The 17669-nt window shown below is 43.2% G+C and overlaps 1 protein-coding gene across 1 annotated transcript in view; it reads left to right on the top strand.

Moving 5' to 3' along the window:
• Positions 1 to 17669, top strand: part of LOC140726290 (probable E3 ubiquitin-protein ligase HERC3) — a 97636-nt gene that overhangs the window by 6018 nt on the left and 73949 nt on the right. The window contains exons 2-4 of the mRNA XM_073042474.1: positions 6428 to 6687; positions 16676 to 16835; positions 17578 to 17654. Of these exons, the coding sequence (XP_072898575.1) occupies positions 6444 to 6687; positions 16676 to 16835; positions 17578 to 17654 (481 nt within the window). The 5' untranslated portion in view covers positions 6428 to 6443. The remainder of the gene's footprint in view (positions 1 to 6427; positions 6688 to 16675; positions 16836 to 17577; positions 17655 to 17669) is intronic.

Below are 17669 nucleotides of genomic sequence, written 5' to 3'. Positions count from 1 at the left end.
GCGTAGGGAAGTGCATGGTCATGTACTTTGGTAGAAAGAATAAAGGCATAGAATATTTTCTAAACAGAGAGAAAATTCAAGAATCAGATGTGTAAACGGACTTTGGAATTCTTGTACAGGATTGTCTAAAGGTTAACTTGCAGGTTGAGTTGGCAGTAAAGAGGACTAGAATATAAGAGCAAGGATGTAATGCTGAGGCCTTATAAGGCATTGGCCAGACTGCACTTGGAGTATTGTATGCAGTCTTGGGCCCTTATCTAAGAGAAGATGTGTGGATACGGGAGAGGGTCCAGAGGAGGTTCATGAGAATGATTCCAGGAATGAAAGGAATGAGGAGTGTCCACTTCACACACGTCTGCTCTCACCCCATCCTTCTGCCATCCTACCAGAGATAGAGTTGCTCTTGTCTTCACCTACCACCCCACCAGCCTCTGCGCCCAGCACATAATTTTCTGGAACTTCTGCCATCTCCACAGGATCCCACCAACAATCACATCTTTCTTTCTCCCCCCCCCCCACCCCACCCCCACTTTCTGCACAACTCCCTTGTCCATTCGTCCTTCCCCACCGATCTCCCTCCCAGCACTTATCCTTGCAAGCAGAACAAGTGCTATAGCTGCCCCTACATCTCCTCCCTCACTGCCATTCAGGGTCCCAAACTGTCCTTCCACCTTGGTACTCCTGGTGTGGCCTCCTGTATATCGGTAAGACTCGACGTAGATTGGGAGACCATCTCGCTGAGCAGCTGCGCTCCGTCTTCCAGAAGAAGCAGGATCTCTCAGTGGCCACCCACTTCAATTCCTCTTTCCATCCCCATTCTGTTATGCCAATCCCTGGCCTCCTCTACTGTCGTGATGAAACCACACTCAGGTGGAGGAACAACAGCTCATATTCCATCTGGGTAGCCTCCAGCCTAATGGCATGAACATCAATATCTTGAACTTGCAGTAATTTCCTCCCACTTTCACCATTCCCCATCCCCTTTTCCCTCTCTCATCTTACCTCCTTGCCTGCCTGTCACCTCCCTCTGGTGCTTCTTCCCTCTTTTCTTCCTTCCATGGTCTTCTGTCCTCTCCGATCAGACTGTCCCTTCTTCAGCCTTGTATCTCTTCCTCCAGTCAACTTATCAGCTCTTTACTTCATCCCTCCCCCTCCCGGTTTCACCTATCACCTTGTGTTTCTCTCTTCCCTTCCCCCAACTTTTAAGCCTACTCCTCATCCTTTTTTCTCTCCAGTCCCACCAAAGGGTTTCGGCCTGAAACGTCCACTGTATTTTTTTCCATAGATGCTGCCTGCTCTGCTGAGTTCCTCCAGCATTTTGTGAGTGTTGCTTTGATTTCCAACATCTGCAGATTTTCTCTTGTTGTGATGAAGCGGTGTTTGATGGCTCTGCACCTGTACTCACTGGACTTTTGAAGTCTTATGGTCTTAGGACAATTGCCCATTCCTAGTTGTCTTTGAGAAGGTGATGGTGAGTTGATTTCTTTATGTGCTTTAGTCCTCACCGTATGGAGACTAAACTCTCTAATGCTGTTTGGGAGGGAGTACTGGGATTTCGACCCAGCCACAGTGAAGGAACAGCGATATATTTACAAGACAGGGTGTTGTGTGGTTTTGGAGGTTAACTTCCAGGTGGTGATGCTTGCATGCTTTTTCTGTCTGTGACCTTCTAGTTAGTAGAGGCTATGAGTTTGGTAGGTGATGTTTGTGGAGTCTTGCTGAGTTGTACAGCCTGTAGATTGTACAGAATGTTATTACTCCCTGATAATGAAGTAAGTGAATGTTATGGATGGGGTGCCTGTCAAGTGGGTGTTGAGCTTTTGAGTGCTTAAGGGTATCTAATGTTTTCTGGGGAGTCTGAGATTGTGGACAGCATTACCTGATGGCAAGTCTTTCTCTTGCCTTTGATCTTTCCATTTCTTCACTGATGAAGAAATAGTAGAAAAAAAGTACCTGGGGATATAAGAGAGAGGTGAAGTGGCACTGACCTTTAAATATCTGGAGGTCTGTTTTGAGATCTCGACCTATCCAATGTCTGCTGCTGTCAGGTGTCAATTCAGGTGAGTCCTTGGCGCCGATAGCTGTGATGACTTCAGCTAGCCGAGCTGCCAGTCCCCCTGACAGGATCTCAGGGGTGATAAGGACGTAACAGAACTTTTAAACTTGTTAATATCTGCAAAATAAGAAAGTGAATATCACCATGTGTAAGGTAAAAGCTGACATAAAGAAACCATTTTAAAAGATAACACTAATGAAAATGGATATTTATTAGGGTGATACAATGTTGAGTCTGTTGTAAGATAATGTTTGATCCCATGTCTCAAGTCCCAATTCCTGCCTAATCTGTACACTCTGTGACTCCCTCAGAGTTTACCAATCTCAGCATTGCATGTATGGAGTGATGGAGGGTGTGTGGTTAACTTGGATACATTTATGTATTTTGTATTCTGCAGTTTGGAACTTTGGAGTGGCCTGCCTTAATTGTGGAGAATATTGTGAGTGCTTTGTCTTTAATGATTCTTGGAAAGAGTGATAAAGAGTTATTTCTCAGTAGGAAGGATTATTGGTCTAAATGCTGTCTTTTGGAAAATGTAATTTAAGTACAAGTTGTTATAACTGGGAAAGGGAGATATTAAAATGTCTTTATGTGGTTTGTATCTCAAAGAAAAACTTATATTTTATTGGGATATAACTCAGTTAGTAAATTGGAATAACATTCCTGTTTGTTCCAGTCTTTGTTAAGTGCTGCAAATGACGCAGGGAATGGATTGGGAAGATTAGCATTGGATCAAGCTTCATCGCTGTTGCCTGTTTAGTGAACTATGGGGTATGAACTCTGTACACCAGAATACTTCCTTGCATAGTTAAACCCAACTAAGTCAATTTCTGCATCTAATCTTTGACGGAAGATCCTAATGAACTTTATGCCAAAGTTTTGGATATCTTATGTTGTCCATCCTCTCAAATGAATGTGAAGGATTTTCATTGTGGATCGGAGGTGGGGAGATTTGTTAATTGTAAATTTCTTTGTGTTATCATATTAGAGGGTCTGTCCTGGGACCAGCACACATTATAAAGAGGCACAATGACGCTCCTACTTCTGTGCAGATTCAACATGCCATCTAAAACTTTGACGAACCTCTGTAGGTGCACAGTGGAGAGTATCCTGACTGGTTGCGTCATGGCCTGGTATGGAAACAACCATGTCGACGAATGGAAAAACCTACAGAAAGTGGTGAACACAGCTTAGTCCACCACAGGAGAAGCTCTCTCCACCACTGAGCACCAGTCTGCACCACTACAAGGAGTGCGGTCAAAAGAAAGTAAGGACCCCCCACCATCCAGGCCATGCTCTCTTGTTGTTGCTGCCACTAGGAAGGAGATACAGGAGCCTTAGGTCCAACATCACCAGATTCAGGAACAGTTATTACCCTTCAACCATCAGGTTCTTGAACTGGCATGAATAATTTCACTCACCTCAACAATAAACTGATTTCACAACATATGGACTCACTTTTAAGGACTCTACAACTCATGTTCTCAGCATTATTTATTTATCTATTATTTGTATAGTTTGTATTCTGTTGCAGATTAATTGTTTGTTAGTCTTTGACTAGATTTTCATTGATTTTCTGTTCTACTGTGAATGCCTGCAAGGAAGTGAATCTCAAGGTAGTATATGCTGACAAAAATACTTTGATAATAAATTTACTTTGAACTTTTGTATGTTGCTCAATATTTTTCACTAACTCAAGCCCTAGAAATCACCTACATAATCTAGACACATTTCTTACCCTGCAATAATGTCTGCCATGTTCACTTACCCTTCCAGTAACTTTAAAGGATATTTTGTGGAGACAGGGTAGGTGATGACTTTCCAGTGTAATTAGAAATGCCTAGAAGGCAGGGATCACTGTGGCCTGATACATCATGAGTTATGTGTCAGATCTGAGGTCTTGATATTCAAATACCTTCTTCCTCCATCAACTGAAGACTATGTTGGTATATTGAAGGTGATGTTAAGTTTTATTACCAATGTCTGCCTTTGCTGGGAGATATGAGAGGTGGTCCATGTTTTCCAGAGTTTTTTTTGGGTGGTCATGTGTGCTGTGAAGGTGTTCATTGAGAACCTTGGGTCTCTGAAAGCTGAGAGCAGGTCAAGTCGTTGAGTTTATTATGATATGCAGAAGTAGGATGAGGTAAATGGTACAGTGAAAACCTTGCATCACAGACACGAAGATCAGACAACAGAACCTAAATTATGCATGACGGTGAAGTAAAAGATTGTGCAGAAAAAGACAGTGGACAGAATAAAACATAGTTAGAGATGTGCAATAAGCAGCCCACATCAGTTGTCCAAGACTTCTCAAAATGGTAGTGTATGTGGGACAGTATTGAGTTACAGAAACTGTTCACAAAAGCACCACCGTTTACCCTCTCATATGCCTGAAGGATGTGCTCAAAGCTTTCTTGGAAAAAGTGTCACATTTTCATTGACTCCTGGGAGTCTCTAGTCTATGGCCATTCAAAGTAGGGAAAGATTATGTGGAACAGTACTGAGTCTGTGCAGCAGAAGCACACAGAAGCTCTTCTTTATTGGAGAGGGGAGTACACTATGCCACAAGCTAAACACCAGCCTCCACAGCACTCTCCTCCATCCACCAGACATCAGGCGTCCCTGTCCCATCTGTGCAAGAGTCCCTGATCTGCATATTGGCCACATCAGTCACAATGAACATCTCCCTGAACTGAAATCAATGTAAGCTGTTCTTGATCCCAATAAGAGAAAGACAGTTACTATATTGACTATAAATCACTTTAGAGATATCCTGAAGTTATTAAAATAAACATTTTGTAAATACAAATTCCTGCTTCCTTGTCTCAATGTAGTCTTTTTAAGCCCATAACCCCGCCTGGGGTATAGGCTGCTGATATTAGCTTGCCGGAGTCCTCTGTCCTGGGCCAGTTCCTCAAGTTGTCCCCAGGGGTAGCTCATCTTTGAAGATTTTACCTTTTCTTGGGATGAAGCATTAAGACTCTCTGTTGGTGTTTCTGTAGCTCTGGGTTTTTATGAGGAAGGGATTGCTAGCGCTATGCCTAGCCCTCCGCCTTTCGCAGCCAGGCTTGGGACCGTCTATGGCGGACTGTACAAAGTTGAAATGATTTTTAAAAAAACAGGATTCTATTTGCGCTCAGAAATCTGTAAAATGTTGTACAATATATATTTTTGAATACATTGAAATTCCTAATGAAATTACTACATTAGATATTTGGATTTATACAGTGCCTTTAACAAATTTAAAAAGTCTTCTCAACTACAATGTTATCAAACAAAAATTTGAGACCAATTTAGTTGGGGCTCAAAGCATAGAAAAGAGGTGGGTTTTAAGGAGCATCATCCGGTTGAGTACAAAATTTAATTAAAGTTTATCGTCATGGGTGTACATATCCAGTCTATAAATGTCATGAAGATAGAACTAATTTCACATATTAAGGTTTATGTGACCAAAAGTGTGGTCACTAAAATCAGGGAAGTCCAAAAGACTGGTATTACCTTGAGTTCTTGGGAGTTGTCAGGCTACAGGAGAATACAGAACATTAAGACCATGAACAGATTTGAAGATAATTGCAAAACGTTTAAAAGGGAAGCATTGTTTATTCAGGAGTCACTGGAGGTCAGCAAGGGCTGATGGATGAATGGGACTATGTGTGACAAAGGACACAAGCAGCGAAGCTCTGGATGAGCTCAAGTTCATATAGGTAGACATCAGATAGGATAGCAGTGGAATAGTGAAAAGGGCAAGTCTACTGGCTTCAGCAGGAGCCGAGTTGAAGCAGTGTGAAGTCAGCTATTGTCAAGGGATGGAATGAAGGTTTGTGGTGCAAGCTACTCACCCCGATGTCAAGTAGAAAAGTTGTGATCTCTCTGCTTCAGCTTTGGCTAGTTATCAGGGAAGGTCTGCACTTTTGGTATTGGTTTATTATTGTCATGTTTACTGAAATATAGCAAAAAATTTTTGTTTGCATGCCATCCAACAGTTCATTCCAAACTTAAATACGTTGAGGTATTTAAAGGGAAAATGGAATGCAGAGTAGAGTGTTACAGAGAAATCAGTGCAAGCAAACAAATAAGGTTCAGTGGTTATGAAGAGGTAGATTCGGTGATCGAGATTTTGTCTTGTTGAAGAATTCCATTCAAAGGTCTACTAACACAGGATAGAAGCCTGTCCTTGTTTGTGTTTTCAGTTTTTGTATCTTCTGCCCAATGGGAGGGGGTAAAGAGAGAATGACCAGGGTGGGAGTGGACCTTGATTACGTTGGCTGCTTTATCTTGGCTGATCCTCAGCTTTGGTTTAAATTTGAATTCACAATTGAAAGTGTGCGTCACATACACCTAACTTTTCTCTCCCTCTTTTCTTCATTGCAGGAGAGCTGCTAAAGTCATGACTTCAAAAGTACAGTTGCTGTGCTGGGGTCATGCTAGTCTGGGGCAGCTTGGTTTGGGTGAGGGACACGAAAACATAGTCATCCAGCCCAGGACCTCCTCATTCTTCAGCAGCAAATCTGTGCGGGAAGTGGCCTGTGGGCGATACCATACGGCTTTCGTTCTGCAAGACGGAAGTGTCTACACATGTGGCTCTAACATCTGGGGACAGCTGGGCCATGAGAAGTCAGGGTATAGTCCAGGTAAGGACCACACATGTTCATATCCAGTGTTCCCAGAGTTACAATGGGTGTATTCAGGGGTGGGAGGTGGTTTACATCTCTGGATCTTTTGTAAATTGGCTTTATCTTGTATAAAGGGAAAGGGATTTAAGTGGGATCAGAGGGTGACCTTTTTTACCCAGAGACTGGTGAACACTTGGAATACACTGCCAGAGTGAGTGTTGGGAGCAGAGTCGCAATGTTTAAGTAATGTCTAATCAAGCACTTGAGCTCCCTAGGCACTTAAGGTCAAGTGGTGGAAGATGGATTAATAAGGAGGGATGCTCACTGATTGTCAGGGATGTGGTGGGCCAAATGGCCTGTTTCCATTCTGTTTGTCTGTCTCTTAGATAAGTGTGAGAGTTGCATTTTAAAAAGATGGATTTTGAGGGTAGGACTTTCAGGGTCTCTCAGGACTCCAGTACGTGGTTCCCTGAAAGTGGCATCACTGGTAGGTAAGGTGATGAATAAGGCTTTTAGCATGCTTGCTTTCATCAGTCAGAAGATGGGATGTTATGTTGCAACTGTACAAGACGTTGGTGAGATTGCACTTGGGATTTGTGTTTGGGTTTGGTAACCCTGTTAGAGGAAAGATGCCATTAAGCTGGAATGAATGCAGAGGAGACACATTAGGATGTTACTGAGACTTGGGGAACTGTTATGGGAAGAGGCTGAGCTGTTTCGGACTTTTTTCATTGGAGTATAGGAGAATGTCGGGTGATCTTTTAGAACGGTAAAAGATCATCATAGTACTAATAGTGGGAATATTCACAGTTTCTTTGCCAGGGCTGGGGAATGAAGAACTGGAGCGCATAGCTTTGGGGTGAGTGAGAAGAGATTTAACAAGAATCTGAGAGGCAACTTTTTCATCCAGAACATAGTCTGTATATGGAATGAGGGTTAGAAGAAGTGGTTGAGGCAGGTACATTTAACAGTTTTAAAACATTTAAATTTAAATGTTACATGGATAGGAAAGGTTGGAGAAAAATGAGCCAAATATGGGGAAATGGGACTAGCTAAGATGAAAATCTTGGTTGGGATGGATGGGTTGGGCTGAAGGAAGTGTTTACATGCTGCAAGATGTGATGAGATGTCACTGCTTAATGACTAACCTCCAGCCGGCATGAAAGCTACGGGCGCTGACTGAGCAGAAATTCCCGGCCTAGTCTACAGTGTGAATTGCACAGGTTTTGCTGTCATTAACACAGTGATTTATTTCTCTTTCTTTTTCTTTCTTTCCCTTAATCTCTCCCTCCATTTCACTCTCTCCCCCTTTCTCTCTCCCCCCCTCTCTCCCCCCTCTCTCCCCCCTCTCTCCCCCCTCTCTCCCCCCTCTCTCCCCCCCTCTCTCCCCCCCTCTCTCCCCCCCTCTCTCCCCCCTCTCTCCCCCCTCTCTCCCCCCTCTCTCCCCCCTCTCTCCCCCCTCTCCCCCCCTCTCTCCCCCCCCTCTCTCCCTCCCCCCTCTCTCCCTCCCCCCTCTCTCCCTCCCCCCTCTCTCCCTCCCCCCTCTCTCTCTCCCCCCTCTCTCTCTCCCCCCTCTCTCTCCCCCCCCTCTCTCTCTCCCCCCCTCTCTCTCTCCCCCCCTCTCTCTCTCCCCCCTCTCTCTCTCCCCCCTCTCTCTCTCCCCCCTCTCTCTCCCCCCCATCTTTTCACCCCCCTCTCTTTCCCCCCCTTTCTCTTCCCCCCCTCCCCCACTCCACTGGTGATCATCATTTTAGCTGCCAGGACCTTAAACTCCTAGAATTCCCTTCCTGTGTCTCTGCTCCTCTCTTTCCTGCTTTAAAATACTGCCTAAAAATGACATCTTCCTGTACAAGCTTAAATTCATTTAAAAAAATCCTGCAGAAGCTGGAAATCTGAGACTATCTGGAAACTAGTTGTGATGGCACATGGTATGATTGCCTTTGTCAGGTGAGACATTGAATGCAGAATTTGGACATCATGTTGCAGCTAAATAGAATGTGGTGAGATCTCACCTGGAGTAATGTGTATCGTTCTGGTCACCATACTGTGAGAGGGTACAGAGTGGATTTGCTAGAATGTTGCCAGAATTGAAGGCTTGAGTTGTAGGAGAGACTAGATAGGCTGGGACTGTTTTCCCTGGTGTGATAGAAGCTGAGGGTTTACCTTACAGAGGTAAATGAAATCATGAGGGGCATGCACTCAGTGATCACTTTTTTAGGTATACCTGTACACCTTGTCAATGCAAATATCCAACCAGCCAATCATGTGACAGCAAATCAATGCCTAAAAGCACACAGACATGGTCAAGAGGTTCATTTGTTATTCAGATCAAACATCAGAATGGTGAGGAAATGTGACCTAAGTGATTGTGACTGGAATGATTGTTGGTGCCAGATGGGGAGGTTTGTGTATCTCAGAAACTGCTGATCTCCTGGGCTTTTCATAAACCACAGGTTTTGGGGTTTATAGAAAATGATGCAAGAAACAAGACACCTCCAGTGAGTAGCAGTTCTGTGGAAATTGTGGTAAGGGAAAGGTTAAAGCCCGGCGTTATTGTAGTCAAGCGAGATCTTTGAAATGAGACCACTGGAGATACCCCTGCTTACGACAAATGAGATAGGCTGGGTTGACTGCAACATACTGTACTCAAGTCAGACTCGTGAGACTTTTCCAGAACTGTCTTCTTGAGGCCATGGGGGGTGGGGGGAGGTGATGGAGACAGATGAGACGAGGATAACAGAAGGATATGAAACATAAATAACTATGAAGATGGACCTGTGAAGCACAGTGTTGACTTGCTGGCAGGAAACAAAACTATTAACTACTTTATTAATCATGCTTTTTCTTGGAAATTATCACTGCAGTTAATAGCCTGTAACTTCCCTTTTGGAGTTGAGCTTGAGATCCATCTGTATAATGTGGCATCTTTACACTGTGATCTGAAGTCTCAAAGGTGCAGGATGGTTGCAGCATGCCGAGTACAGGCTGAGTTGAAGCGGTGGGGCCCGGGGCCCAAGAGCAGGGTATGAACCAATGTTTGGCCTTTGCTGGAGTGGACTTGGAGGTGATTCAAAGAGGCAGAGTTGAAGTGGTGGTGCCTAAGCCCGAGAGCGAGCAACAAGCCAGTGTTTGACTGATTTAAGCCCCAGACCCAAATGGAAAGTTTGGGTTCAAGCAGAATTGAAGCTGTGGGGGCCAGGCCCAAGAGCATGTCGAAGCAGCGGGGCCTGGGTCCAACAGCAAGGAACAACCTGAGGTTTGTCTGATTTAAACGCCGGGCCAGATTGAAAAGTTCAGGGTGTCAGGGCCGGTGCTCAGCTCACTGCTCCACACAATTTACTCGCCTCTACACTGAACTGAAGCTGTAGTCTGCATCTACCGGGCTCCAGGACTGCCCTTAACTGGTTTCATGGCTGTGAACTCACTTTTCTGAACTTCAGTTCTAAATATTATTTGCTTACTTATATTGTTTGCACTATTTTTCCTGCACATTGGGTGTTTGATAATCATTCTTAACGGGTTCTATTGGATTTCTTTGCCTGCCTGTTAGGAGACAAATCACAAGGTTGTATATAGCATAATACTGTTATATTAAATGTATTTTGAACTCTGAAGTTTTACTAACTTCAAAATATCATCGGCCGCCTTCTTGAAGTTTCAATTGACTTTAACATCTCGATCGTGAATGGCGAGTGACTTTGCGAGTACGGAATTCAAATGTATACAATTTACAAGGATCAATAGCTGTAACTGGTGAGCCAATTCTGATTAAAAATAGCAGTTTTCTATTCAGACTTCAGAACAATGTGGGTGACAGGGGCTATACTGTTCTCCTTGTGCAGAAGTAAAATAAAACAAATTATTTTATTAACGACAGCAGTTCTGAGGGTGAAGACACCTTGCTAATGAAAGGCGTCAGAGGAGAATTGCCAGAGTGGTTCAAGCTGACAGGAAGGCAACAGTAACTCAAATAACCATCTGTTAAAACAGTGGTGTGTAGAATCTACAACGTGTTGAACCTTGAAGTGGATGGCTACACCTGCAAAGGCCTGAAATATGCACTCAGTGGCTACTTTATTAATTACAGGAGGTACCTAATAAACTGGCCACTGAGTCGGCAGATAAGGGGGTTTTATCACAGTCTCTATCTGAAGCCAGGCAAATCTAAAATGAAAGGGCATAGATTTAAAGTGAGAGGGCTGAGACTTAATATATTTGGACAGGTACACAGATAAAGCAAGGTTCACAGAACAAATTACAAAGAGAAAATCTGCAGACGCTGAAAATCCGAGCAACATACAGAAAGTGCTGGAGGATCTCAGAAGGCCAGGCAGCATCTATGGAGAAAAGTACAGTTGAGGTTTCAGGCCGAAACCCTGTTGAAGGGTGCAGAAGCTAGAATAAAGGGTGGGGGGAAGGGAGAAGTACCAGCTGGCAGGTAGTGAGTGAGTCTGGGTGAGAGAGGGAAGATAGGTGGATGGGAGAGTTGGAATGAAAGGGAATGATGTGCAAAGCTAGGAAATGATAGTGGAAGAGGCAAAAGGGCTCAAGAAGAAGGAATATGACAGGAGAGAACAGTGAACCATGAGTGAGTTTAAGGGCAGGTCATCAGTAATAGAGAGGGGAAAAGAAGGGGTGAGGGTACCACAGGAATGAGAGAAAAAACGGTGGGGGAGTGGAGAAGGAAAACAGCTCAACTCACACTTACTGCTGGAGGAACTCAGCATCTTATCACTTCCAGGATTGCCTACCCTGAAAAAGTTTAAATCTTCTCTCTTTCAAAAAGGGGAAAGGTTACTAGAAGGGAGAAAGCAATGTTGACGCCATCAGGTTCGATTGAAAAGTAAAGACACAAAAACACCTTTATTTCAGTCTGCCATGACCACCTTAATATACTGAGTAAACTCTTTCTTCTATACTCTTCATTCATGACTGGAAGTTAATTTGATACATTTGGTATTGATTCCTGTAGTTTGGTGCATCTCAGCCCATCATGTGGATTCTCATTGGGAGATCTTGCTTAGCATTTGGTATTCCATTTCAGGTGGAAATTTCATAGTTTCATTAATGTAGTTCTGCCAACATTTTTCCCCACGTTTTTCCCCACGTTCTGAATTACTGTATAATCAGTAATTTAATCCATCAACAAAAAAAAAGCCTGTGTGATATATCTTTTGCTTTGCGGCTTTTGTCTTCTTTTGTAGTCAGTCATTCCATACAAAATCATCACCTTGGCATGGTTCCTTTGTAATGCTGAACTTCAAACATTGTTAGCCTCAGACGGCTGATACGGCATCAGTTTACAATATGATGTTATACAAAGCCCAGATGGTGGGTCAGTGCCTGTAATTTATGGATTTTACCTTTAAGACCGAACAGGAACAACAAAACTAAACAAATTACTGGGGGAACGCAAAGGTCAAGGTGAAAGGTATTTGCCACCAATTTCAGGACACTTGCATTGGTTCTGGTGCAGTGTCTTGATTTAAAACAATGACACTTCCTTGCGACGCACACAAAATGCTGCAGGAACTCAGTAGGCCAGGCGGCATCTATGGAAAAAAAGTACTGTTGACGTTTCAGGCCGAGACCGTTCAGCAGGACTATAGTTGATGTTTCGGGCTGAGACCCTTTTGTGTGTGTTGCTTGGATTTCCAGCATCTGCAGATTTTTGCTTGTTTGTGAATGACAAATCCTTTCCACTTACTGCTGTGGCTGAACATGCTGTGTTTGATTTTTGCTCCAGATTCTAGCATCTGCAGTCCCTTGTGTCTCCGAGCATGAACGGGAACTTCACCTTTGTGCAGGGGCTGAAGCTTTCTGTAGTTATTCTGAATTTTAAGGCTATATGTTATAGTTGCAGTGTTGGAAGTTCTGATAATATTAGCATAATTCCAGGTTCCATTCCTGATACCATGAATCATCTACTGAGAGAGTTCTGTTGGTTCATTGTATCTGTGCCAGCTCTGAAAGGAGCATCCACTTAATTTCGCATCCCTGTACAGTTTCCAAGCCCTTAATCATTTTTCTATTGCATGCACGTATTTAGTTTCTTTTTCAAAGCTTCTATTGAATCTGCTTCCACCATACTTTCAGCTAGAAGATTTGAAGTCACAGCAATCCCAATGCAGAAGAGGCCCTTCATCACATCAATCCAGATTCCAGTATCTGCAGTCTTTTTGTCTCCAATACCATCAATCCATATATCCTCTCCCATCATGGTCTTCTTCCAGTTTTCCTCAAGCTTATTGTATTATTATTGCCTCCCTCTTTATCAGCTTTTCCTCAAAGATTCTAAAAATACTCCCCAACAAAAGCTGTAATGGAAAAGGCAAAAACAAAAACTATGCATCCTGGAAGTCTGAAATTAAAAACACACAATGCTGTAAATGCTCAGCAGGTCAGGCAGCATCTGTGCTGATGGAAATGGGGTTTACATTTCAGGTTGAAGGCTTTCCATCATAACCAAAATACTGAGAAAGCAAGTGTGTTGAAGTTGCAGGGAGGGGACTGGATGGAAGGAATGAATGAATGGAAATCAAGGTTACCAGTGTGTCAGAAATGCTATTGTTATTGTCCATGTGATGATGCATGAGCATTTAATCTGCTTGAAGGAGTGTTAATAGAGAGAGATTAATAAGGGCACTGGAAAGGGAGAGAGAGAAAGAGAACAGTGTGCTGGAGCTGTAATATTTAAACATGGTTGGTACATAAATCGTAGAACAAAATGAAATGCTGACAATATCCTGTAGTTAATATCCAGCAGTTTTCACAAGTGAAAAGGATCTTGATCAGGATGAGGTCGAAGTAGAGCGGGCCTGTGTGCTGGACAATGTGGAGATTAAGGAAGAAGAAGTGCTGGATCTTCTTAAAAACATTAAGATTGATAAATCCCCAGGGCCGGATGTGATACACCCCAGGTTGTTGTGGGAATTGAGAGAAGAGATCGCAGGAGCATTAGCTATGATCTTCGAATCCTCTTTGGCTGCAGGGGAAGTGCCGGAGGACTGGAGAATGGCAAAAGTAGTTCCCTTGTTTAAAAAAAAAAAATAGGGAGAAACCTGGGAACTATAGACCGGTGAGTCTTACGTCAGTGGTATGCAAACTACTGGAAAAGATTCTTAAGGATAGGATCTATGAGCATTTGGAGAAGTACAGTCTACACATGGATAGTCAACATGGCTTTGTGAAGGGAAGATCGTGCCTCACGAGCCTGATTGAGTTTTTTGAAGAGGTAACAAAATAAATTGATGAGGGTAGGTCAGTGGATGTGGTCTACATGGACTTTAGCAAAGCATTTGACAAGGTCCCTCATGAGAGACTCATCCAGAAAGTCATGAGGCATGGGATAAGTGGAACCTTGGCTGTTTGGATAAAAAATTGGCTTAAAGGAAGAAAGCAGAGGGTAGTTGTGGAAGGAAAGTATTCTGCCTGGAGGTCGGTGACTAGTGGAGCGCTACAGGGATCTGTCTTGGGACCCCTGCTATTTGTGATTTTTATAAATGACCTGGATGCAGAGGCGGAAGGATGGGTGAGTAAGTTTGCGGATGACATGAAGATTGGAGGAGTTGTGGATGGAGCTGTAGGTTGTCGAAGGTTATCGAAGAGGATATAGACAGACTGCAGAGTTGGGCAGAAAAATGGCAGATTGAGTTCAATCCAGACAAATGTGAGGTGATGCATTTTGGAAGGACAAACCAGAAGACTGAGTACAGGATTAATGCTCAGTTACTTATGAGTGTGGATGAACAGAGGGACCTTGGGGTTCAAATCCATACATCCCTCAAGGTCGCTGCACAGGTTGATAGGGTAGTTAAGAAGGCCTATGGGATGCTAGGCTTCATTAACAGGGGGATTGAGTTCAAGAGTAGAGAGGTCATGTTGCAACTCTACAAATCTCTGGTGAGACTGCACTTAGAGTATTGTGTTCAATTCTGGTCACCTCATTATAGGAAGGATGTGGAAGCTATTGAGAGGGTGCAGAGGAGATTTATCAGGATGTTGCCTGGATTGGAGAACAAGTCATATGAAGCAAGGTTAGCAGAGCTGGGACTTTTCTCTTTGGAGCGTAGAAGAATGAGAGGGGACTTGATAGAGGTCTACAAGATTATGAGAGGCATAGATAGGGTGGATAGTCAGTACCTGTTTCCCAGGGCACCAATAGCAAACACCAGAAGGCATATGTACAAAATTAAGGGAGGGAAGTTTAGGGGAGACATCAGGGGTAAGTTTTTTACACAGAGGGTTGTGAGTGCCTGGAATGACTTGCCAGGGATGGTGGTGGAGGCTAAAATATTAGGGGTATTTAAGAGCCTCTTAGACAGGCACATGGATGAAAGAAAAATGGAGGGTTATGGGGTAGTGTGGGTTTAGTACTTTTTTTTAAAAGGATTTTATGGGTCAGCACAACATGGAGGGCTGAAGGGCCTGTACTGTGCTGTAGTGTTCTATGGTTAACATCTGTGGAAAGTAATAAACTGAATTAATGTTACATCCAGGGCATGTCCCCTGCTTGTTCCTACCATCAGGGAGGAGGTGCAGGAGTCTGAAGACCCACACTCAAGGATTCAGAAACAGTGTCTTTCCTTCCACCATCAGATTTCTGAACAGTCCATGAACTCATAGACACTACCTCATTTTTCTTTCTGCTTGGCACTAATCTATAGCATTTTAAAGTATGTAATGTTATATCTTTGCACCACATTGCTGACACAAACAACAAATTTCCTGTCACATAAGTCAGTGATAATAAATTTGATTCTAATTCTGAGGTGAAAATCATAAAAATGCTGATACTGGAAATCTAAAACAAACCAGAAAATACTGGAGTCACTCAAGAGGTCAGACTGCACATGTGGAATGAGAAATGGAGTTAATGTTTCAGGATGGAGATCATTTGTCAGATCTGCAGTTTTGTTTTCGGTTGTTGAATTCACTGCCAATTCTCTTCCAGGAATGTTTCACTTGAAGAAGTGCTCCTTTACTTTCTGACAGGATTCCCTTCTGTATCTGTTATCTTGTTCATTTTACATGTCACCTTTTCCCCTTTGAGCCTTTGATGAAGGTATTGACAATAAACTGGACTGGTCAAAGAACACTGAGGCTGTTCAGGCAGCAGGCTGAGGGTAGCAGACACCAACAGAATCAACAAACTCATTCATAAGGACAGTAATGTTGTGGGGGTGGAACTGGACTCTCTGACGGTGGTGTCTGAAAAGAGGATGCTGTCCAAGTTGCATGCCATCTTGGACAATGTCTCCCATCCACTCCATAATGTACTGGTTAGGCACAGGAGTACATTCAGCCAGAGACTCATTTCACTGAGATGTAACACTGAGCGTCATAGGAAGTCATTCCTACCTGTTGCCATCAAACTTTACAACTCCTCCCTCGGAGTGTCAGACACCCTGAGCCAATAGGCTGGTCCTGGACTTATTTCCACTTGGCATAATTAACCTATTATTATTTAATTATTTATGGTTTTATATTGCTATATTTGTACACTATTCTTGGTTGGTGTGACTGTAACAAAACCCAGTTTCCCTCGGGATCAATAAAGTATGTCTGTCTCTCTGTCTGTCTGTTGACCAAAGCACTACCTGTCACAGCCACATCCCTCTGGAGGCACATATCTCCAGCTCCAAGTCTCTGACATGGATCCAACTGGAATTGAGTTGTGACGAGGGGTGTTTGATCTGAAAGATTGTTTCTATTTCTCTTCTCAGAGATGTAGCCTGACCTGTCTCGTATAACTTGCGTATGAATTATCGATAATTTATGTTGTGTGTTATCCGTATCTATATGCCAGTGACGTAGTTGCAAAGAAGTTTCTCGTTGTAGTTGTGCCTTGCTATACTTGTCCATATGAAAATAAACTTGACTTTACTTGAATTATTATTAAGTAAGGTTCTCTGTGTTGCTTATTAATTTTTAAAACTTTGCACTTTTTCCACACTAATATTCAGTTGTTCCCCGGGCACCATTTACCCTTTTCTCTGCTTATTAGAACAGGTTACTGCACTAGATGCCCAGACGATTGTTCACACAGCCTGTGGAGAAGCCCACACTGTGGCTGTCAACGACCAGGGTCAAGTCTTTGCATGGGGAGCAGGAAAGGACGGTCAGCTGGGAATCAATTCCACAGAAGAGACAGTCCGGATACCAAGGTACTGATTATGTCCAAAATGGAATTGTGAAATTCAGGACGTTCTTGTGGTGAGTTTAATACTTTTTTTTTGTATGTTGGGTATCAGCATTACTGATCAGGTCAGCATTTTTTACCCATCTGTAATTGCCCCAAGAATAGGTACACAGAGCAGGGGTTCTCCCACAATGTTGTTCATAGGAGAGTTGAAAAGTTATAGTGATACACAGCATGGAAACAGGCCCTTTGGCTGACATATCTATGCTGACCAGATTGTCTAACTGAGCTAGTCCCATTTGCCTGCGTTAAGCCCATATCCCTCTCAGTCATTCCTATCCATGTACTGTACCTGTCCCAATATCATTTAAATGTTCTATTTACTGCCGGAGACACTTACGAGGGCTTTGGACTCAGTTCAGTGTTGAGGTGAATAAGGTTTAGCACGTTGGTTCAGAAGCCTGATGGTTGAAAGGTAATAACTGTTTCTGAACTTCGTGGTTGAATGAACAAGTAACATAAGTTTACTTCCTTTCATTTGTTTACGTTATCCTTGTGAGATACTGGTGTAATAGTTTGTGGAGGACCAGGCAGAGATTGGGCAAGAGATTCTGTACTTCCAGACTGTGTGTTTGAACATAGATTTACTCCGTAATGGAAATGTGTCCTGTTGAATTTATTCTCAATCCTTTCACAGAATCTGTGTAGATTTGCTATATTTTGTTCCCTTCCTCTTTCACATTCTTACTTGAGCTTTGGTCTTGCAGGTTAGTCCGGACACTGACTGGACACATTGTCATCCAGGTCACGTGTGGAAGCTGGCACTGCCTGGCGCTTACCAGAGGTACTAAAGCATAAC

Source organism: Hemitrygon akajei, chromosome 4 (genome assembly GCF_048418815.1).
Source record: "Hemitrygon akajei chromosome 4, sHemAka1.3, whole genome shotgun sequence".
NCBI lineage: Eukaryota > Metazoa > Chordata > Chondrichthyes > Myliobatiformes > Dasyatidae > Hemitrygon > Hemitrygon akajei.
The sequence above is the reverse complement of the archived record's forward strand: the minus strand, read 5'-3'. Positions and strand labels throughout refer to the sequence as shown.